At 39.8% G+C, this 24437-nt stretch overlaps 1 protein-coding gene across 1 annotated transcript; it reads left to right on the top strand.

The window, feature by feature from the left end:
* Positions 1–10247: 10247 nt before the first annotated feature.
* Positions 10248–15364, top strand: IDI1 (isopentenyl-diphosphate delta isomerase 1). Its single transcript, XM_090266443.1, has 5 exons — positions 10248–10597; positions 11887–12059; positions 12650–12742; positions 14107–14237; positions 14940–15364. Exons 1-5 carry the CDS (start codon positions 10473–10475, stop codon positions 15255–15257), a joined length of 840 nt encoding a protein of 279 aa, XP_090122569.1. The 5' UTR covers positions 10248–10472; the 3' UTR covers positions 15258–15364.
* The last annotated feature ends 9073 nt before the right edge of the window (positions 15365–24437 follow it).

Here is a 24437-nt window from a genome sequence, read left to right as displayed (position 1 = left end):
CAATTCAACCCATAACACTGTATCCTGAATAACTCTCCATGTAATTTATTTTTAAGTGCATAGCCTCATTTATAAAAAGTTCTATTTCGCCATCTGAATATGCAACTTCAGGCTCTCGCAAAAACTAGGGAGCACCCTTACCAAATGCTAAAGACGTGATTTATCCCCATCATAATGGAAATAAAGCAGAATTTAGTAAGATTCAGTTATGAGTGTGGTTTGATAAGTAGATGAGGTTTGCTGGGTATTCTGTCATGTGCTGCAACACTGATTATTTGATCTTTGCCTCAAACACCTTGCATATACTATAGGGTTGAGCAGTTTGACATGGCTTCATGATCATTCTCAAGTCATTTTATGTATGTGCATTATATGATAAACATAAACATTTCTTTTTGAGGAACTCCATGTTTAGCACTTCATTCAGCTATCTGCTCAAATATCATCACCTCAGAGATGTTCTTAAAACATTCCTATTTTTTTGTTGTTGTTTTGGGATGAGATTTTTTTTTAAATTATATTTTATTGACTTCTGACCAGGAAGGAGGGCTAGTTAGACACAATTTATCTCCTTCCACAACCATAAGAACGATCACATCTACCTCAGAACCAAAAACAAGAACTACCATATTATCAAACTGCATGGAAGTCCAACAAAGATATAAAAAAACAATACTCATCCAACAGGTAGGAGGGGCAGAGCCGGGGCAGATAGGATGAAGTGGCAGCAGTGGCGGTGGCAGCAAGGCAGTGGCTGTGGCTGGCCACCAGAAAGAGCAGTCACATAAAAGCTGGGAGGGACACTCCCGGGGAGTGATCCCAGTCCTAGGCCAGACCACACAGCTTGAGGTTCCAGTGCCTGGGAAATAAAGTTGCATTGCTTCTGGCTGTGAAAACCAGTGGGGGATGGGGCAGCAGAAGAAACTGCCCACCTCTCTTGAGAGTCTGTTTAGAGGTGCTTCCCCACCCCTGATCCTAGAATGTCCACAAACCCATCCACTCAGAACCATCATCAGGGCAAACCTAGAAGGATGCCAGTTGCATACAAGAAGCGAATGAAGTGATGGGAAAGGGGGCAAATGCCAAGCAAGCAGCATTGTTCCCTCTCAGAACCTTCCCCCACATAGAGCCCCACACAGTGGTGAAACACAGCACACAACGTAACAGGAACAACAGCTCCACCTAAGACACAGGCAAACACAGGAGGCTGTCAAATTGAAGAGACAGAGAAGTATGGCCCAAAAGAGGGAGTAGATCAAGGTTCCAGTGGGAGAACTAAGCAATGAGGAGATAGCCAACCTAGCAGACATAGAGTTTAAAACACTAGTGATAACCATGCTGACAGACTTAACACACATGATTGAGTACAGCAAATACATAAGGGAAGAAGTGAAGGCTATACTATGTGAAATGAACAAAAATTCACACAAAACAAATGGTGAAAGGAAGGAAACGGGTTCAAATCAAGGAAGTAATAAGTAGTCAACCAGTACAGAATGAAGAAACAAGAATTGAAAAAAAACCAGGAGAGGCTTACAAACCACTGGGACAACTTTAAACATATCAACATCTAAATCATAGGGGTGCCAGAAGGAGAAGAGGAAGAGCAAGAAGTTGAAAACTTATTTGAAAAAATAATGAAGGAAAACTTCTCTAATTTGGCAAAGGAAATAGATATATAAGTCTAGGAAGCACAGAGAGTCCCTAACAAGCTAGGCTCCAAGACAATCACAGCAAGACACATCATAACTAAAATGCCAAAGGTTAAAGATAGAGAGAGAATCCTAAAAACAGCAAGAGAAAAGAAGAGAGTTACCTACAAGAGAGTTCCCATAGGACTGTCAGCTGATTTCTCCAATGAAACTTTGCAGGCAAGAAGGGACTGGCAAGAAGTATTCAAAATGATGAAAAAGCAAGGAATTACAACCAAGATTACTCTAGCCAGCAAAGTTATTTAAAATGGAATGGCAGATAAAGTGCATTCCGACAAGGTAAAGCTAAAGTTCATCATCACCAAGCCCCTATTATATGAAATGTTAAAGGGGCACATTTAAGAAAAAGATAAAAACTATGAACAGTAAAATTACAACAAACTCTTCACTATCAACAAATTAATCTAAAAACAAACTAAGCAAATGACTAGAAAAGGAAGAAAACCATAGATATGAATATCATATGGAGGGTTGTCAGTGGGGAACAGGAAGGGGGAGAATGAGGGGAAAGGTGCAGGGATCAAGAAGCATAACTGGTAGGTACAAAACAAATGGGGGGATGTTAAGAATAGTATAGGAAATAGAGAAGCCAAATAACTTATAAGCATGATGCATGGACATGAACTAAGGTGGGGGGTTGCTGGAGGGAAGGGAGGTATGAGGCAGAGGGGGGAAAAGGGGGAAATACAGGAACAACTGTAACAGCATAATCAATAAAATATACTTTAAAATAAAAAATTACATTTTATTGATTATGCTATCACAATTACACCAATCTACCCTCTTTGCCCCCCTCCATTCAGCAACCCCAACTCCCTCAGGAAATCCCTACACCATTATTCAGATCCATGGTCATGCATATAAGTTCTTTGGCTACTCCATTTGCTATATTGTACTTGACATTCCCATGGCTAGTCAGTAACTACCTATTTGTGTTCTTAATCCCCTCTTCCCACATGTTCCCACAACCCCTGTCATCAGGCAACCATCAAATTTCTCATGATTGTGTCTCTGTTTTCTTGTTGCTTAGTTTGTTTTTTAGATTCAATTGTTTGTAGATATGTATTTATTGCCATTTTATTGTTCATAGTTTTGATCTTTTTCTAAAATAAGTCCCTTTGACATTTTTTATAATAATGGTTAGGTGATGATGAATTTCTTTAGTTTTTTTTCTTTCCTGGGAAGCTCTTTATCTGCCCTTTGATTCTAATAGATATCTTTTCTGAGTAGAGCAATTTTGGCTGTAGGTCCCTGCTTATCATGACTTTGAATATTTTTTGTCAATCCCTTCTAACCTTGAAAGTTTCTTTTGAGAAATCAGCTGACAATCTTATGGGAACTCCCCTGTAGGTAACTAACTGCTTTTCTCTAGCTGCTTTTAAGATCCTACATTTACCTTTATCATTTCTCATTTTAATTATGATGTGTCTTAGCATGGGCCTCTTTGCATCCATCTTGTTTGGGACTCTGTGCTTCCTGGACTTGTATGTCTATTTCCTTAACAAATTAGGGAAGATTTGTTTCATTATTTCTTCAAATAGATTTCCAATTTCTTGCTCTCTCTATTCTTCAGGCACTCTTACGATGCAGAAGTTGGAATGCTTTAAGTTGTCCCAGAAGCTACTTACACTCTCCTCCTTTTTTGTTGTTGTTATTGTTGTTGTTGTTTCCTCTTGTGCTGATTCATTGTTTTTTGCTTCCTTATGTTCTAAATCATTGATTTGGTTCTCAGGTTCATCCACCGTACTGTTGTTTCCCTGTGAATTGTTCTTTATTTCAATTAGTGCATCCTTCATTTCTGAATGTATCTTTTTTATGCTGCTGAGGTCCTCCCTAAGTTCCTTGAGCATCCTTATAACCAGTGTTTTGAACTCTGCATCTCATAGATTGCTTATCTCCATTTTGTTTAGTTCTGTTTCTGAAGTTTTGATGTGTTCTTTCATTTGGGCCATGATTCTTTTTCTCCTCATTTTGGCAGCCTCCCTCTGTTTCTTAGATAAAGCTACTATGACTCTGTGTGTTGGTAGTATGTATGGCCTAATGTAGTAGGTGTCCTATAGGGTCAAGTGGCACAGCCTCCCCTATCACCCAAGCTGGGTACTCATGGTACACCCTTTGTGTAGGCAGAGTACACCCTCCTCTTGTAGTTGAACCGTGATTGCTGTTGGCAGATCAATGGGAGGGATTTACCCAGGCCAGTCAGCTGCAAGGACTGGCTGTGACCACTGACCACCAACCTCTGCCTTCCGTGGAGGGTCAGTTATGTAGCAGCAGCATGGTGGTGCTCTGATGTGTTCTATAACTGTCCACTAGGTATGCAGACTTGGGTTTCCCAGATGGTACAGGCCCAGTTTAGCCCCCACCTTGTACTGCCTGTAGCCACCCTGCATGAGCTAAAGCAATCTGAGATGGCTGCTACTTGTGCTGGGCATGGAAATTCCCAGGCAAAGCCAAACTGTGAATTTAGGCTGGCTGCTGCTATTGCCAGGCTTTGGGCTGCTTAGCAAGATGTACAGGGGCTGAGGAGCTCACTGAGGCCTACTATTGCTTGTTTGATAGGATTTAGGAAGTTGTAAAGCATGAGCCAAGACCAACCATTCATATGGAAAAAATCAGAGTTAACAGCTTGGGTGGGCCTGTAAGTTGGGTGGGACAGAGTCTCAGGGGATCTCCAGGACAGGGCAAGCAGTGTTAACTAGGTTGATGGAGTCTCAAATATAGCATCCACCTTCTGGCTCTGTAGCTCTTTAGAGGGAGGGTTCAGAAAAGGGACAATGGCCTCAGCCCATATTTCTGTCTGAGATAAAGCTGTCTCCCAGCTCCTGCCTTGGTGCCAGACACTTCAGTTCCTCCCTGTATGCCACTAGTGTCTTTAGAGCTGCTGCACCAGTGCTGTTGCTCAGAAGGAGTGAGTCTGAGTAAGTCCATGTGTGGGTTCTTTAAGGGGAACTGCTTGGGACTCCAGAAGTTTTTTTCCACCAACTTAATCCCCATTGGATCTTGCAGCTGGAAGTTATGGGGACTTATCTTCCAGGCACTGGAACCCTGGGCTGTGTTGGCTGGTGTGGGGCTGGGACTTCTTACTCCTGAGATATCCCTCTGGAAGTTTTAGCCACCACACATGGATGTAGTACCAGCCCATTACACAGTCTCCCCTGCTCCTACCAGTCTGGATGAATGTGGTTTGTTAATTCTATGGTTGTCAAACTTTCATTCAACTGGATTTCTGATGATTCTGAGTGATGATTGTTCTATATTTTAGTTGTAATTTTGATGTGGTTGTGCGAGGAGGCAAGCTGTGTTTACCTATGCCACAATCTTGACTGAAAGCCCTCTAGCTTGGATATCCTTATCACTTTTTTAAATTATATATTTTATTGATTATGCTGTTACAGTTGCCCCAATTCTTCCCTGTTTGCCACCCTCCATCTGGTACCCCCATTCCCTCCAGCAATCCCTCCCTTTAGTTCACATCCATTTGTTGTGCGTTTTGTCTTCTCCATTCCCTATACTATTCTTAACACCCCATGTCTATTTTGTACCTACCAATTATGTTTATTAATCCCTGCACCTTGTCCCCCAATCTTCTTTCCATTCCCAGCTGATAACACTCCAAATGATTTCCATATCTATGATTCTGTTCCTGTTCTGCTTTTTTGCTTAGTTTGTTTATTTTAGAATCAGTTGTTGGTAGTTGTGAATTTTTTGGCATTTTAATGTTCATAGTTTTAATCTTCTTTTTCTTAAGTAAGTCCCTTTAACATTTTGTGTAATAATGCCTTGGTGATGATGAATTCCTTAAGCTTTACCTTGTCTGGGAAGCACTTTATCTGCCCTTCCATTCTAAATGATAGCTTTGCTGGATAGAGTAATCTTGACTGTAAGTCGTTTTTTTTTTCATTGCTTTGAGTACTTCTTGCCAGTCCCTTCTTGCCTGCAAAGTTTCTTTTGAAAAATCATCAGACCATATTTTGAAAACTCTTTTGTAGGTAACTCTCTGCCTTTCTCTTGCTGCTTTTAAGATTCTCTCTTTGTCTTTAACCTTTGGCACTTTAGTTATAATGTGTCTTAGTGCAGTCCTCTTTTGGTCCAACTTATTTGGGACTCTGTGCTTCCTGGACTTATATGTCTATTTCCTTAACCAAATTAGGAAAGCTTTTTTTCATTATTTTTTTTCAAATAAGTTTTCAATTTCTTGCTCTCTTCTTCTCCTTCTGGCATCCCTATGATTCAGATGTTGGTACTTTTGGTGTTGTCCCAGAGGCACCTTATACTATCCTCATTTTTAAAACATTCCTTTTTCTTCTTGCTGTTCTGGTTGAGTGCTTATTTTTTTCTTATGTTCCAAATCATTGATTTGAATCCCAGCTTCATCCCCTCCACTTGGTTCCATGTAGGTTTTTCTTTATTTCACTTAGTATATAACCTTCATTTCTTCCTGGGTCTTTTTTATTTTGTTGCTGTTCTCGATGAGTTCTTTGAGCATCCTGAGCATAGGTGTTTTGAACTCTGCATCTGATAGATTGGTTATTTCTGTTTCATTTAGTTGGGTTTTTTTTCTGGTGTTTTGTTCTGTTCTTTCATTTGGGCCATATTTCTTTGTCTCCTCTATTTGGCCACCTTCCTGTGTTTATTTCTGTGCATTAGGTAGAGCTGCTTTTACTCCCTGTCTTAGTAGCATGGCCTATTGTAGAAAACACACATATAAATTGTGTGGGGCAGAGCCTTGGGCAGGGCAACCCATTTCATTGCTTTGTGGCTCTGTGTGGAGGGAGGGCTTGGAGAGGGGACATTACCGCTGCCTGGTTTCTCTAGGTTTGTCCAGCACTTGCCATGTGCTACTGGTGCCCTTCCAGCTTGGCCCTGGTGCTGAATCCCAGGTGGGGTGGGTCTCATATGTCTTAACTCCATGTGGGCCCTTTAAGCAGAGTCTCCTGGAAGTCTGGCAGTTTCTTCCACTGCCCCAATCCCCACTGTTTTTCACAGCTAGAAGTTATGGGGATTTATTTTCCTGGCACTGGAACCTTGGGTTGTGTGGTGTAGCCTAGGGCTGGCATCACTCACTCCCAAGGTATATCTCCCATATTTTATCCACCACACATGAATGTAAGACCATCCCGTCTGCTGCTGCCACCTCCTAGCACCACACTGCATCTCCATACCTCTCCACCCGTCTCCGCATCTCCACCCCGCTTACCCATCAGGATGAATGTGGCTTCTTTAAATCCTTGGTGTCAGACTTCCATGCAGCTAGATTTTCTGATGGTTCTGGGTGTTACTTGTTTTAAGGTCTAGTTGGAATTCTTTCTGTGGTTGTGCGAGGAGGCGAAGCATGTTTACCTATGCCTCCATCTTGACTGGAACTCATCACTTATTTTTAAATGGCATAACCCATCACTATCCCTTTATTGTTCTTCATAGTATTATAACCTATTGACATTATTTATATATATATATTGCGTTTTCCCCCACTAACATGTAAACTCTATAAAAGCAGCAACAGTTTTATATTTTTCTCACTGCTTATTTCATGACCTAGAAAAGTGCCTGGACACAGTATGCACCCAAAAATGTTTGCTAAAGGGCAAACAAATATTTGTACTTCTCCTCATGAGTATATAACTGCCTGAATGGCATAGGTTAAGTTTGTACCAAATTTATCTAGCTCTATGCAAGAGGAGAATGAAGAAAAACACAATCAGCTGGCATGTGAATACAATCACCTGAACAACTACTCAGTTTCTCCTATTCGTAACTCTTAGGGTGGTCAGTGACGCAGGCTGTGAAAGCATTCATAAAGAGAAGAAAGTACAGAGAGTAAAGTTTTTATCCACTCTCCAAGAAAGGTGAGGGACATGGTGTGGAGAGATACACTAACACTGAGGGGTGGAGGCTTTGACCTTTTATTGAATTATAATTTGATTTTAAAAGGGTGGGGTGTCTGTTGTGAGGTCCCCGGGCTGTTGGGGGCATTGTAACACGAGGCTGCAGTTTGTTCCAATGTTATCTTCTGTCTGTGGCTATAGGATTAGTCACAGTCTGTTCTTGCTTTCCAATAATTTTCAGTCCTGGGGACAAGCTAAGAAGAGTAAAATGGAAATCATGTTTAACAAGGTCATATGCCTGCTTGGCAAATGGCACCACGATAACAAATGGCACTTGTTTTGTCCTTTCAACAATTGCTCTCATTAGGACAGGAGGTAAGTTAATTCATAGTTTTGTGGGTCAAAGGGTACAGTCCATACGATGAAACTTCACCAGGGTGGACTTGCTGACCTATGCTACCTGTGCCTTATGTATCACACTGAAACAGGTACTGACTTACTTGCCTCAAAAAACATTACAGTCTCTGTATTAGGTCTCACCCAATACATACGTGCCACCTTTTCTCTAATATTTGAGTGGAGATCATTACCTTGTGTGCTGTCCACGTGCTAAATGAAAAGGGACATCTCACAGTGAGTGTATGTTTAGTCTTCACGCTGTCTTTAGGTATATGTTTGGTTCAGTTCTAGGAGTTTTAATGATTTTGAATAAAGAAATCTGCATTGTTCTTATTATCATGACACCTAGATCCTCACAAAGTAAGGTAATTATTGAGGGGAAAAATGTTGGAAAACTCTGCTTAATGAACAACCAAACATACACTGTAAACCTGTTTCAGATGGCATTAGAAAACTATCTCTATTGATCGAAGGTACATATCAATAAAAACTAAAACAGTGTAAGGAGCTTGTACTGGTCTCTAAGCCACACAGTTGGTATCCTCTTATTTCTTTATCAATACCACATGACTCGTAACCCAACACTCATTTATATTCTTAACAACAACAGTACTCAGTTACTGAGTATGGTTATGCATATTTTAGGGAAGAGGTGTTCCAATATATGTAATAACTAGCCCAAGGTCACTGAGTAAGAAGTTGAGCTAGAACTAACTCCTGTCTCTTTTCTTTTCATTAACATTAACCATCTGGAAACCAAATCCTCAAAGAGCTCTGGAGTGAAATTAAAACTTAACTTAAAACTAAACAACTATATGAATCTGAAACTTGTAAATAGCCCTAAGTATTGCTGGACATTCTGAATTCTTAATTTCTCCACAGGTATATAAGATTATATAAAAAGATTTCCTAATAGGGAACATCATTGTCCCCCATCTGATGTGAACATTTTGCATAACTTAAAGTCTTCAGAGTGTTGGGATGCAAGTGTAGAACTTTGGTCATCTCAGCCTAGTTATGTTATAAAGGGGAACATAAAAGAAATATAAGTCATCTCTGAACTTCAGTTTCTTCATATCAATGGGGACAGCATTTACATGTAAGGATGGTGAAAAAATATAAAAATATTTAAAATTCTAGCACAGTAAATAATGCAGGCAGATTTAAACTGGATGGGAACTTAAAGACCATCTAAACTTTCTCCTGTTACAAATTAAGGTAATGAGGAATTCTAGCCCAACATTATCCAGCAAGAAGTAGCCAAAACACAGACAGAACCTATTTAAGGTCTTATTAAGTTCAGTGGGCTTCCCGCTACACTAGCATTTCTCAAGGGTGGTGCATGGACCCCTCATATTTCCAAGACCCTGCCAGGGACTCCATGAGGTCAAAATTAATTTCACAGTATATTGTCCACCAATAAAAAATCTGAGGTTATAGAATTATTTAAAAGTTTATTTGGACCTGTGGAAATTGAGTGGAACTCCAGTTCCACTGTCCACAAGTGAAGTTTCCTTGGAAAAGTTCGCCACCACTGCCAGCGGCTGTGTTTGTACTGCCAAGGAGGGGTAACTCTCACTGCAGACGGTTAAGTATCTACATCAGCAGTGGTGTTACTTACTGTGCTGCCTTTGGAGAATGGACACAACAGTCACTATATTAGGAGTCCTAGTTGAGAAAAATTGGTTAAATCTTACTGGGATATTAAGAAAAGGTTCGTGTTAGGCACATAAATTGGACATTGAAAAATGGATTTTGCAGTGACTGGCATGGCTCAGTTGGTTGAGTATCCTCCCACAAAGCAAAAAGGTCACAGGCTTTATTCCAGTCAGGGCACATGTCTGGGTTGTGGGCCAGGTCACCGGATGGCCAGATTGCAAGAAGAAACCAATGTTTCTCTCATACATCAATGTTCCCCTCTCTCTAAAAATAAATAAAATCTTTTTTAAAAGTATTACTAATATATAACCTTCTATGAAATATATGGATAAGTGACTGCCACCTGCTCAGCCCTATCCAAGCGCTTAAGTTTCAAACTGCCCCTACCCTCAGCCCTGCTGAACTGTCCCCGGAGACATAAGGGATCTAGGATTTGCAGGAATTTCTCACTGGAGATAAACTCTTCAACATTACAAACAACGTGTGGCCCCCACGTTACTACATCAACAGTGACTTCTCACTACACTTTCAGGCCTTAAACAGGGCAGAGGCCACCTCAACGAGCCACCCCGCCTTTCAGGTTCTGTGCTCTGTGCCCCAGTGCGCAGGCGCGAGACCACGCCTCAGCGCCCTCGCTCAGGGACGACTTCCAGCGCGCAGCCCAACACGCCCTCTCTCGACACGGTATCTAAAGCAGCCCTTCGTCACGTGGCTCCTCAGCGGAGGGACACAAGAGGCGGCTTAGAGGCCTCCGCGCTCGTCGTGGAAGAGGCTCTTGGACCCTCCACCCAGCGAGTGGCCCCTGCGCGAGCGGGGCGGGGCGCCATCGCGCGACCGTGACGTCAGGATTGGACCGGCGTGCGATTGGCTTAGAGACATGTGGAGCGCTCTGGCACGGGCGCGGACGATTGGGCGCGCGGCTCCGGGAGCCTGGACGGCGCGCCAGTTCCGGTGGGAGGCGTGTGCGAGGGAGCAGCAGCCCGCGGACGGTCGTTGCCTCAGGTTCAAGGCATCCCTGAGGGGAGAAAAGGGGCTCTCGGGGGTCCTCGAGGAGTAGTGACCAGGGCTTCTTAAGTGGAGAGACGGGGGCAGGTCCTTGAGGGGGAAAGACTAGGGGTGGGGGTCCGCTAGGGGAGAGACTGAGGACTCCGAGTGTTCCAAGGGAGAGAGACGGGACGTGGAGGTCCGTGAGGGGAGAGGCGGGGATATAGGGGTCCCCAGGGGGGAGAAATGAGGGTCAGGCTGCCGAGAGGGAGAGACCAGAGGTGGGGATCCCTGAGAGGGCAGACTAGGGGCAGGTCCCCGAGAGTCCCGGGGGCTCAGCGCGGAGCCTCAGTAAGCGTTGGTGGGGAGGGACCAACCTCAGCCTGTGGACCAAATCCAGTTCCATTGCCTGTTATGTCCTGTGAGCTAAGAAAGGTTTTTCAGTTTTAGTTGTGTGCTTGCCGATGGGGGTGAGAGAAGGAAATATTTTGTGGTTTGTGAAAATTGAGTGAAAGTACACTTTCCTCCGAACAGTTCCCCGCGGCCAGCGGCTGCGTTTGCGCTTCCAAGGAGGGGTGAGAGTCTCACTGCAGATGGTGCCTCAGCAGTGGTGGTAGTTACTGTGCTGCCTTTGGAGAATGGACGCAGCAGTCGGTCACAATCTTATAAGGACCCCCCGCCCCCACTGAGAAAAATTGGGTTAAATCTTACTGGGAATTAAGAAAAGGTTCGTGAATGTTGGCACATATACTGGACCTTGAAAAATGGATTTTAAGACAGATTGGTATGTGGCATAGGAGGGAATGGCAACACATTTGGGCTAGTTATAGTTACCGTATAACCCACATTTATATATGTAATATATACTGTGGGTTATCATAGACAATACAGAAACATTGAAAAATATGATGAAAATGAGGTTGGGGCTACATCAAGGATGGACAGACTCCTGAGGAAGTCAAGTGTACAGAGGGAGAGGGTTAACTGTCAGGTGTTGCACAGGGTCTCACAGTACAAGAATTTGGAGGCGAGCATTGAGTCTGGCAGTTAAGAGAATGGCTGAGATAGAAAGCCAGCTAATGGACTGTAGGAGGAAAGGTGGCCAGCCTGGGGCCGAACCATGAGGACTCAGAGGTGGGAGTGCCAGCAGCAGTAGCAGCAGCAGCAGCAGCAGCGAGCACCATGCTTGCCCTTTGAAATGGCTCACTTACTTACTGGACTCATGGGTCCAGAATTGCCTCATCACTGTGTTTATATGACACTTATAGAAATGTGATGGAATAACATTTCTTTCTCTTTCCTTTTAGGATTCTAGGACAGATCAGATCTTCTGTAACAATGCCTGAAATCGACACCGATAATCTTGACAAGCAACAGGTGCAGCTCCTGGCAGAGATGTGTATTCTTATTGATGAAAATGACAATAAAATTGGGGCTGAGACCAAAAAGAATTGTCACCTGAATGAAAACATTGAGAAAGGTACTGTTTTAAAATAATCTGTGAGAAAGTGACTTTGCTTAGACATTTCAGGGTGGCTGAGAAAAGTATGTTGGTAAAGATGAGATCTGTAATCATACCATATTTTATCTTTGGTTCCAGTTAGTTGAGGGGTGTAATAGTAAAATCTGTCTTGCTGCTTTCCATGCCAAACAGCTTTTTCTCTCCACTCATATCTTTTACTCAGCTTCTTCAGGATTATTTTGGTTTGTAAAAGTGGGAATAGACTAATCTTAGCAGAATAGCACTTGCCAAGCCTATAGTACCTTTTTTTTCTAGTGAATGGAAAAAGAGACAAGTATCATAAAAGGATGCATGTGCCTTCCCAGCTTTCTCAGGAGCAGGCTCAGTAGCAGACTGGCCAACAGATCACCATTTCTTTCACTTGGTGACCAACTTCCTTGCTGGTATTCCGGAGCTCTTCTCCATTGTAGACATGCAGAGACTCACTAAGTAGAAGACAATGGGAAAAAAAATGCCAACAAATTACTAATATCTTAAATCCCAAGGAGAGAATTAGGCACATAATTGGTATTTTAAAACTAAATTAATAGTATTGCCTTTGCTTTCAGGATTATTGCATCGAGCCTTTAGTGTCTTCTTATTCAACACTGAAAATAAGCTCCTGCTACAACAGAGATCAGATGCTAAAATTACCTTTCCAGGTTAGTGGCCTAATGTACAGTATTTTGTTGGAAACTGTATTTGATTTTTTCACTTGGAACTTTCTGGTTAGCCATTGTCAAAAAGGGGATCCTGTGAATGGCATAATTTCATATTCTACATAAAAGAAGCTTATACAATGAGTGCAACCTAATAAAATAGCAGTAGGTTAGAAACTACCAGGTATGTGTATATATTTTTTTATATATATATTTTAAAAATCTGTATCTTGCCCTGGCTTGGTGGCTTATTTGGTTGGCACATCATCCTATATACCAATCAGGGCAAGTACAGGAAGCAATTGATCTTTGTCTGTCTGTCTGTCTCACCCCACCCCCACCCTCCGTCCCCAAATCAATAAGCATATCCTTGGGTGATGATTTTTAAAAAATTGTATCTTATACACATCTTGATCTCTTTGGTTAAGATGGCATTAATAGCCCTGTCTGAATAGCTTAGTTGGTTAGAACATCATCCTGATACACCAAGTTGCAGGTTCAATCCCCAGTAGAGCAAGTATAAGAATCGACCAATGAATGAATAAATAAGTGGAACAACAAATCGATGTTCCTCTATCTCTCTCTCTCTTCTTCCTATCTAAAAGCAATAAATAAAAAAAATTTTAAAGGTGTTAATAAAGAACTTACCTACACATGTCTGTTTCACAAAATAATGACTGATAGTGTAACTGAACCCAGGTTTGCCTGCCGGCTGCAACAAAAAACAAACTCATGAGACAGATGCTAGTGAAAATGAAAGAAGCTTATTCAAGTGCCAGCCACTTGAGATGGGGGATTCTCATCCCAAAGCCCATCTGAACATCTTGGTGCATGCAGAGGTTTAAGGTGGGGGAGAGGGAAAGCAAAACAAAGAGATCAGAGGGAGGGACTATAGACATGCAGGCAGTGTCCTTGCTGGTCGCTATAGGGATTTTCATGGTCAGCATCCCTGAGTTGGCCATCTGTATTTCATCAGCTGAATTCCTGTGTCTGGGTAGTCGGTGTTAGCCGGGACCTTAAGGTTGGACTGCCTGCCCCTTAGGTTCACATAGTAACTGAAACTGCTGAACTGTAAAATACACTAAAAAATTTTTAAAAAGAACAACTTTGGACATGCAAACTCTAGTTTCAAGAGAAAACAGGTTCGAGTAACAAGCTGGGTTTAACATTTACTAAGATTAATATAGGTAGCTTTATGTAAGCATAGTGTATTCATTCCTTGTTAACAATAGTCCATTATAGCTGATTTAGAAATTAATCCTCAATAATCATTTGATTTTCTATTTTAGAACTTTGGATTTTTTTTTTTTCTTCTTTTAAGGCCATTTGAAGAAAAATTAATCTACATCTATATTAACATGTTTCAGGTTGTTTTACCAACACTTGTTGTAGTCATCCCTTAAGTAACCCAGGAGAGCTTGAAGAAAATGATGCAATTGGAGTAAGGCGAGCAGCACAGAGGCGTTTAAAGGCTGAATTGGGAATTCCCATGGAACAGGTAACCCACTTGTTTGCACAGCTAACTATACAAGGTGAAATCTAAACATTCTTTGAAATATTTTTCAATAAAATTGTAAATTCAAGTGTAGGCCTCTATTTTGTAACCTCTTGAGTTATTGGCCCCCAAAAGCACCCTTAGTAAAGATTATTTAAATTTTGATTTCTTGATATTGCTTGTCAGAATTTAGCTCAGTACCAAAATGGATTGATGTGATAACCAGTATATAAAGCTGAGTATTTTTATAATTGTTCATATCAAAGATAAGTATTTTCTTATATAAATTCTTAGAAATATGATCTACAACTCTGGGTGAATTGAAATCATTTCCCCATCCCCAGAATTGACCCCTTTAAATAAGACCTGAATAAATAAAGTATCTATCATCTAGTTAAGTGGTATTTTTTCCTCCCAAAGATTAATATTATACTGTGAAGGAGAATGTCACAATTCCAATTTGAGTGACTGCTTTTTAAAAAATATAATTATTTAGTAAGTCAACTTATACTTTTAGTCCTGTAGAAAAAACTTAGATACTTGAAACCATATAGTGGTAATATATCATCAATAAAAAATTAATATTTTGAAAGTCCTAACTAAAACTGTACTTCTCTTGTTCAAAATAGTACTGCAATGTGGTGGGTTAATTTAGATTACTTGTTTTGTTGTTGATGATTTGTTACTGTTTCATTTTCATCCTAGGTTCCTCCAGAAGAAATTAATTATCTGACCCGAATTCACTACAAGGCTCAGTCTGATAGAATCTGGGGAGAACATGAAATTGATTACATTTTGTTTGTGAGGAAGAACGTGACTTTGAATCCAGACCCCAATGAGATTAAAAGCTATTCTTACGTGTCAAAGGAAGAAGTGGAAGAAATGTTGAAAAAGGCAGCCAGGGGTGAAATTAAGATAACTCCATGGTTTCAAAGTATTGCAGAGACTTTTCTGTTTAAATGGTGGGATAACTTAAATCATCTGAAGCAGTTTGTTGACCATGAGAAAATACACAGAATGTGAATGTGGAGATGAATGGTTAGTAAAGTACTAAAAAATTTCTCTACTTAGTAAACTTAAAGATTTTTTTTTTTTTGGTTCTGCATTAAAACTCACTGGATACATTGATACTTTACAGCCAGAATTTGTGTGAAAAGACAACTAACTTAATTTTGTATTATACACACCACATATATGCACTGCTATTTGTGAAGGACTCTTATGAAAGATTATTTTTTAAACTTAATTTAACCTACCTAAACACATGGTTCTGACAAATTTGAACAAGTAAGTGAAACTCTTAGTTTTCAATGTGCTGACATAAACATTTTCAGAACACTTGTAGAGCACTTTATTTTCCAGGTGCTTTACGTATCATTAAATTTTTATCATAGTCCAGAAAAACATGCAACAGAAACTGCTTAGCTACTTCAAAACAGCTCAAATTAACTTTCCATAACAAGATATTAAATTAAGGAGAGCAGGTCCAAGGTAATTAAATGCTGTATGTCCTGATTTCTCTCAAAGTCTGCGTTCTCAGAATTACGGAGGACAGATTGGCTTTTTGTAAAATGGAAATTGGGTTGTACTCTAGCACAGGATTTCTTACCACTAGTTTTTGTTGGATAATTCTTTGATTTGGGTGTTCATCCTGTGCATTAAGGGCATTTAGCAGCATCCCTGGGTTCTACCCACTAAATGCCATCGGTACCCATCCCCCACCACCGCCCATCACAGTCACAGTGTCTACAGATGCCAAATGAGTGCTGAGGACCAAGGTGCTCCCACTGAGAACCACTGGTCTACAAAGTCATGCCATATTGGGTGTGGGGGAGATTAACAGGTTAATATTTGTGTTAAATGGAATATGTATATTAATATTTAAACTACCTTGATTAATGCACTTTTTAAAACGTATAGATTTCTCAGATTTGAAATCTCAATACAGCTTTATTATCCTTGAATGCTATGTAATAATAAAAAAGAGCCCTGGCTGGTGTGGGTCAGTGGATTGAGCACCGGCCTGAGAACCAAAAGGTCACGGCTTCGATTCCCAGTCAGGGCACATACCTGGGTTGTGGGCCAGGTCCCCAGTTGGGGGCATGCTAGAGGAAACTGATTGATTGATGTATCTCCCCCACATCAATGTTTCTCCCTCTTTCTCATTCCCCTCTCTCTGAAAATAAATTTTTAAAATCTTTAAAAAATTACAAAAGAAAATATGCTTCTTATAAGCTAAATGTTTTATAAGTTTAGTAGAAGACTTTTTGCTTAACTCAAAAGTTATTTCATAATTTCAGAGTTCGTTGCAAGTACTAATTTCACTGAAAAGTAAAACCAAAAAATTATATTTGTTTAGTTAAAGTTTTAACACGATAATAGGTTAACCTATGGTAATTTAGACATAAAGGCTATATAGCTTCAAAGTACATTCATAATATTTCTGGTTCTTAAGTTTTCTTTTTTAGGAAGTTTTAGGCTGAAAGCCACACGTAACTAGTTTCTTGGCTACAGTTGCTAGTGGCTGCTGTATGGGACAATGGGGCCTTTAACCAGCATTTAGCACTTCGAGTGCTCAGCAAATGTTATATATTCTACTCTTACTTTAATAGAATGCCTCTTCTTTCACCTGATGAACTCCTTAGAACTCACTCATCTTTTTAAAGCCAACTGAGACCATAAACAGTTCCTGAAAGGGCCCAAGGTGGTTTTTAAGTTCATTCTGTTCCCAAACCTTTTATTACCAAGAGGTAAAAGAGCAATAAAACATTGTGGGTGGAAGGACACATTATTCACTTTTTCTTTAATTTTTATTGATTTTAGAGAGAGGAATATTGGTACATTGTTCTGCTTATTTATGTATTCATTGGTTGATTCTTCTGTTTGCCCAACCTTGGGGTGTTGAGTCAACTCTAACCAACTGAGCTACCGGCCAGGGCCACATGATTCTCTTACTTGGCCCTAGCAGATGTGTCAGGCACAGATGAAAGAATGCTTGGGAGGCTGACCTGGGGGACACCTGCCTGATGGTTTCATTCCTCAGATGGATCTACCCTCCCCACGATTGGGAGGCCATCTTCCTGTGAGTTTGTGGATGATTATACCCACCTTTGGGCACCCTGGGTCCCTTCTGACAAATGGGGTGTGTTTGAGTATTTTGATACACCTCTTCGTCACCCCTCAGCTGGGTGCTTTTTGAGCCTTAAACCTGTACTCACATTTTACAGAGAATTTGAGTGTACTTTTGTGCACACTTAAGTATCCTGACGTAAGTTTCTACAATTTCACACCTATCTACATGCTTTAGACTCCCAGATTTAAATCTCCATGGAATTCCATTTCATACTCAGCAATTCTGCTTGTGTGTGTAAATAGATCTCCCACACTTGGATCTCAAACCAAGTCCTGACAGGCACCCCTCCCCTACTTATCCTTAGCTCCCCTTTTCCTGTTGCTCAGCCTAAGCACTTAATCCCCTTCGCACACCATATATCCAATTAGTAAATTCTTGAAATAAACCCCTTTCTTGCTCCTCTTGAGTCCAAGACCATCGTTGCATTGCCCCCACTGGGTGGCGCTGCCACACTTGTCTTGATGTCCGCTCTCAACCTGGCAGCTAAGTAGTCCTATCATTTCACCCCTCTGCTCAAAATGCACAGGAAACAGCCTCCAGGAGCCTCCAGGCCCCAGGAAGTGGCCACCCCATTGATCTTACCCTGTTATTGCTTACTACGTGCAGCCCACTGAGAAACCAGGGTTGCTCCTACCTAGGTCTTCTGTTCCTTCTACTTATAAAATTCTAGGAAATGTTTTTCCAGAGACACCCATGACTCACTCAAGACTGCTCAATATTAACCATTTCAGTGATGACTAATTTCACTGTTATGTGACCCAGTTCTCCTGTACTTCACCCTCCTTTCCTGCTCTGTTAATCTACCACTTAACACCTCAGCGTGGAATTTACTTACTATCTGTCCCACTCGGGTATGGTGGGGATTTATTATTTCTTCCAAATACATTTTTAAAAATTCAAACCTACAGAAACATTGCAAGCACAGTACAGTGAGCACCCATATACCTTTGACATAGATTCACCAGTTGTGAACAGGTTGCCACCCCCACACATACTTGTTGAAAATTTTACAATCTAACGCAGATCTAATGACATCTTGTCCTTGGCACTTCAGCACATATTTCCTAAAAGGACATTCTAACATAGACGATCAGCCCAAAAGGTGTTTTAACACATACAATACTTGCATTTAAAGTAGATCTATTCAAATTTCCCCATTTTTCCCTGTAATGACTTTCGTAAGTTCTCTCTCCCTCCCCCTCTCCCACCATGAGTCAGTCAAGGATCAACAACCTGCATTAGTTATAACTTACAGCAGTGTCCCAGCCTCTTTTTATTTTTGATTCTGCAAGATTCACAGCAATTATTTTACAAAATGCTCCCTATTTTTATTTGTCATATTGTTTCCCATGACTAGATTCAGATTGAACATTTTTGGCAAGAATGTTACATAAGTAATATTGTATCCTCAGGTCATCATATTTCAGGGCACATAATGACAACTTATTGGTGATACAAAGTTAGACTCCCCCCGCAGTAGGGTATATCTGCCAGGTATTTTACCCTTTTGTGATTAAGAAATAATTGTAAATTGATACTTTGAAACTGTGTGAAAATCCTGCTTCCTAACATTTTTTTACCTCAGTATTTTAACATCCACTAATGATTCTTAGTTGATAATTATGATGGTGACTTTAAGTGGCAATTTAAAATTTTTCTATCATTTTTTCTACATTGATTATTTTTCTGTAAAGAAAAGGTTTTTTGGTGCCCTGGCCAGTGTGGCTCAGTTGGTTGGAGAATCATCCCATAAATCAAAAGGTTGAGGGTTTGATTACCAGTCAGAGCATATGCCTGGGTTGCAGGTTTAGTCCTTGGTCAGGACATGTGCAAGAGGCAACTGAAATGTTTCTCTCTCACATTGATGTTTCTCTCCTCTCTCCTTCTCATCCCCTCTCTCTAATATCAATAAGCATGTCCTCAGGTGAGGATGAAAAAAAAAATTTTTTTAAGTTTTTTTTTCTATGTTAACTTAAGTATCAGTAGGGATTCATAAATACTGTAGAAAATTGTTACTATTCATTTCTGTCATTATTCTTTTGATGCTCCAACTGTACCAAATGGGCCTGAGGGTGCCTATTAAATCCACTCCTGTATTCTTTGTCCTTTCCCCATCAGTTTTAGGTCACATCTTTCATTCAAGACACAATTAAGTGTTCCAGGTCCATGCATACTTTCCATTCTGGAGTCCTGGAATCAACCACTTTTTCTAGGCAGAGAGCAGGGATTTGCTTACACACACACACTAATTTGAGGTAGTCATTGCAAAGTTTACTCATTAGTAAAGGAGGGCCTCTGAAGTTGAGGATTTTTACCCCAAGACCTTCTTTCCTCTACTTCCTTTCTTAACTTTTGAGATTTTGAGATTAACCTTGTAATTACAAACATCATCAAAGACATCAATTATAGAGGTATATAACATTCGGGATTGTTGTAAGGATTTTCTTCCAACTACTTCAGCAAGTCATAACTTAGTGATGAGGACATGTTCTGCACCCAGAACATCATCTCAGATTCAACTGCAATATGTTTTTAAATTGAATGACATTTTTACTGTGTATGGCTGCTTTTTTAAAAATGTTATATTTAGAAATAGTTTCATGTCATCTGGGAAATGATTTTCCTTAAAGGCCTCCCAATACTGCTGGAGTTCAGCTACATATAATTTAGGATAGAGAAATGTGAAATCTGGAAAGAGGTTCATCTTAATAGTAGAGTTTCATGATGATATATAATTTCTAGAGTAACAAGTATAAAAACAGATCGTATTACTTTCAGCTTAGCAGAGGGACTAATGTAGGATAAAAATTATTTCAAAAGAAGGCAAGACATATATACAAGGACAGATCAAAAGTACAAAATAAGTTTTAAATTCAGGCATATAAATAATGAGAACTTTACTCTCTTAGCAATTTTCAAATATGTAATACAGTATTTTTAACTATAGTCATTATGCTATATATTACATCCCTTTGACTTAGCTATCTTATACAGGGACTTTTTTTTTCTAATTTTTTTTATTGTTCTATTATGATTATCCCATTTTCCCCCATTGCTCTCCCCTGCCTTGCCCACCTCCCCCCTCTCCCACAGTCAGTCCTCACCCTGTCTTATACGGGAATTTTGTACCTTTTGACTTCTGTCACCCATCTCAACCACCCTTCACCGCCCACCTTTGGCAACCACCAATCTCTTCTCTGTATGAGCTCAGTTTTGTTAGATTCCACCTACAAGTGAGATCATATACTTCACTTAGCATAGTGCCCTCAAGGTTCACCAGTGTTGTTGTGATGCACCTTTTTTTTTTTTTTGGTCTGATTAACATTTCATTTTAGATACACTGCATTTTCTACATAGTCATCTGAGAACAGTCACTTGGGTTGTTTCATTTCTTGGCTATTATGAACAATGCTGCAATAAACATGGAAGTACATATATCTCTTTGAAATCATACTTTCATTTCTTTTGGATATACTTGCATACCTAGAAATGGGATTGCTGGATCATGATGTTCTGTTTCGACAAACCTCCATACTGTTTCCCACTGTGGCTGCACCATTTTACATTCCCGCCAACAGAGCACAAGGGTTCCATTTTCTCATTAATCCTCGCCAACACTTGGTTTCTGTTTTTTTGATAGTGGCCATCCTAATGGAAGTAAGCTCATTGTGGTTTTGATTTTCATTTCTTATAATTAGTGATGTTCAGCATCTTTATATAAACTTGGCCATTTGTTTATTTCACCCGGAGAATTGTCTTTTCAAACCTTATACCCATTTTTAATAGGTATTTATTATTGTTGTAGGAATTCCTTTAATTTTCTGAATATTAATCTTATATAGATATTTCCAAATATTTTCTCCCATTCTGTAAGTTGTCTTTTCACTCCGTTATTTCTTTTGATGCACAGAAATTTGTTTGACCTAGTCCCACTTGTCTCCTTCTGCTTCTGTTGCCTGTACTTTCCACCACCAGAATTTTTTTGGTACCTTTGTTTTCTATCTCAATTGACATTTCTATTACGTTCATACTGTTATTCCCACATCCATGTCTTCCTTTAGCTCTCTGAGCATCTTTGAGACAGTTGTTTCACATGGTACTGGCAGAAAAATAGACATTCAGACCAATGGAACACAATTGAGAGCCCAGAAATACTGTAAACACATGTATATGGGCAAATAATTTTTGACAAAGGAACCAAAAACATACAGAGAAAAGAAAACCTCTTCAATAACTGGTGATAGGAAAATTGGAAAGCCACATGCAAAAGCATGAAACTAGACTGCTATTTGTGACCATACACAAAAACTAATTCAAAATGGATCAAAGACTTTATAAGACTTGAAACAATAATTCACATAGAAGGAAACATAGGATCTTGGCCTTAGAGATGATTTTATGAATTTGACCTCAAAGGCAAGGGAATTAAAAGCAAACATAAATGGGGCTATATCTAAACTATAACTAAAGTTTATGTACAGCAAAAGAAACCAATAGCTCTGGCTGCTGTGGTGCAGTAAATTGAGTGCTGGCCTGCAAACTGAAAGGTTGTTGGTTTGATTCCCAGTCACGGCACATGCCTGGGTTGTGGGCCAGGTCCACAGTTGGGGGTGAAAGGCAACCACACATTGATATTTCTCTCCTTCTCTTTCTCCCTCCCTTCCCCTATCTCTAAAAATAAAATCTTAAAAAAAAAATAAAAAAAAAACCAATAAAACAAAAAGGCAACCAACTGAATGGGGGAAGATATTTAGAAACTACACTTCTGAAGGGGTTACTATCCAAAATATATAAAGAACTCATACAACAAAAAGCAATCCAATTGATTGCTTCAGGACAGAGAACCTGAACAAACTCCTCCCCCAAGAAGACATACAAATGGCCAACAAATATATGAAAAGACGCTCAACTTCATTAGCTATTATGAAATGCAAATCAAAACCAAAATGAATTACCACCTCAAACCTGCTAGAATGGCAATTATCAACAAGACAAATAATAAATATTGGAAAGGTTGTGGAGAAAAAGGAACCCTCACTCACCACTGGTGGGAATGTACACTGGTACAGCCACTGTGGAAAACAGTATGGTGGTTCCTCAAAGAGTACCTTCTTCTGCGTACCCAAAAAATTTGAAAACATTTATTCATAAAGATATATGCACCCCCATGTTGACTGCAGCATTATTCATGGTAGCCAAGACAAGGAAACAACAAAGTGTCCTTCCATAGACAACTGGACAAAGATGTGGTACGTATATACAATGGAATACTACTCAGCCAGAAGATGAAATACTACCATTTGTGACAAAACGGATGGATCTTGAAAATATACTAAGAGAGAAAAAGTTAAGGACCATATGATTTCACTCATACGTGGAATATAAAACTGAAAGCAACAAATGAACAAAGACAAACAAAACAAAAACTCAAGACACAGATAACCATATGGTAATTACCAAGAGGGAAGTGGGAGGGAAGTAGTAAAGGGGGCCAAACATATGGTAACATGTTTGACTTGGGATGATAAACATACAATAAAATATACAGGTGATATATTATAGAATTATACACTTGAAACCTATATAATTTTATTAACCAATAATTTTTAAAGACAGCTGTTTTACATTCTCCATCTAGTAAGGGACCATTTGTTCTGGCCAAACTTTCCCATTTATTTGTATGTTTTTTTTTTGTTTTTGTTTTTTTATGAGAACTGGACATTTGATTTGTATGATGTGCTAATCAGATTCTCTCTCTTCAACTTGGATGGTTGGATTTTTTTGACTGCCAGCCTGCATATAAACTTAAGGGCTTCTCAGTTCTCTTCTAAGTATGTGTCTTTCCCTGGGCATGTGCGCTTTCTAAATTCCCCAGAACAAGTAGTTGGTTTTTAAAGTCCTAATCCTCAAAGGTCTGTTACGAAGTGGAAAAAAGGCACTGACCCTTTTAATTTCCTGAACCTGACTCAGCTTACAGGAATTGTAAGAATGAGAATCCACTTCTATCAGAATCAGCAAACAAGACACAGAATCCCAGCCCTGACCAGTGCGGTTCAGTTGGTTGGGCGTCGTCCCACAAAACAAGTTTGATTCCCGGTCAGAGCACACGCCTGGGTTGCGGGTTCAGTACCCTGTTGGGGAATGAGCAGTATGTAAACAGTAAGATGCAAAGGCTAAACTGACCAAGATTTCTGTGATTTATTGGCCAAGACATTCCCCGGAAGAGGAAAGCCTTCAGAGTTCCAAACTAATTACACAGGTTCTTGCCAGTGCCACCTTAAAAGAATTCCTGGTGCTTCCTACTCTATCTTCTCTGACAGAGCTTAAGTTTCTCTTACTATAATATTTTCCAGCATAGATATATGGAATTATACTAAGCCTTCACATAATATCGATAGGTTCTATGACTTTAAATGAAATGGCATGTATGTAATAAAGCCAATTTTGACATAGGTTAATTGATATAAACAAGAGTAAAGTTCATACAGCATCTCATAATGAAATGATGTTATTCAGGGACCTGCTGTATATTGCAAAACACTAGGCTGTTGTGCACAGAAATTGCCCCAAGTCATTAAAGAAGACTTGCTAAAAGCATACAAAGTGGTAACAATGCTACTGTTTTTTGGTCAAAAAGTGATGTTTTACACACTTGATATGCTAACATGTTGATTTCCTACACTGAACTGTGCTTGCGGATTTTGAGCTGACATGCACCTCACAATGATTTCCATATAAAATAATTGAAAACAAAACCCCAAAATGTGCCTTTGTAGCAGTGTTGGGGTGTTTGTGTTTTACTCAATACATGCCATTTTTAGCTATGGACTTCTGAAGCAGATGTCCACATTTAATTTCTGTAGTGCCTGCCTTAGGCTACACTTTACTCCACAACGAAGTATTTTTGCTTAAAAAAATAAATAAACAAAGGTCTCCCCTCTCTTTTTATTTGGTCAAATTGACAGTAATTTGTAACTACCCCTTCCAAAAGCCCCCAAATAATCAAAACTACTTTCTTATAGTTTATTTTGGATAAAATAGTTGAAGACAGATTACAATGATAACATTGT

Source organism: Furipterus horrens, unplaced genomic scaffold, assembly GCF_987537825.1.
Source record: "Furipterus horrens unplaced genomic scaffold, mFurHor1.1.pri manual_scaffold_2, whole genome shotgun sequence".
NCBI lineage: Eukaryota > Metazoa > Chordata > Mammalia > Chiroptera > Furipteridae > Furipterus > Furipterus horrens.
This window is presented reverse-complemented; position numbering and strand designations above follow the sequence as displayed.

Coding starts and splice junctions, on each gene's coding strand:
- IDI1 (XM_090266443.1), top strand. CDS start 10,473: ATGTGGAGCGCTCTGGCACGGGCGCGGACGATTGGGCGCGCGGCTCCG. Junction 12,060..12,649: donor GAATGAAAACATTGAGAAAG/GTACTGTTTTAA, acceptor CTTTGCTTTCAG/GATTATTGCATCGAGCCTTT. Junction 14,238..14,939: donor TGGGAATTCCCATGGAACAG/GTAACCCACTTG, acceptor TTTTCATCCTAG/GTTCCTCCAGAAGAAATTAA.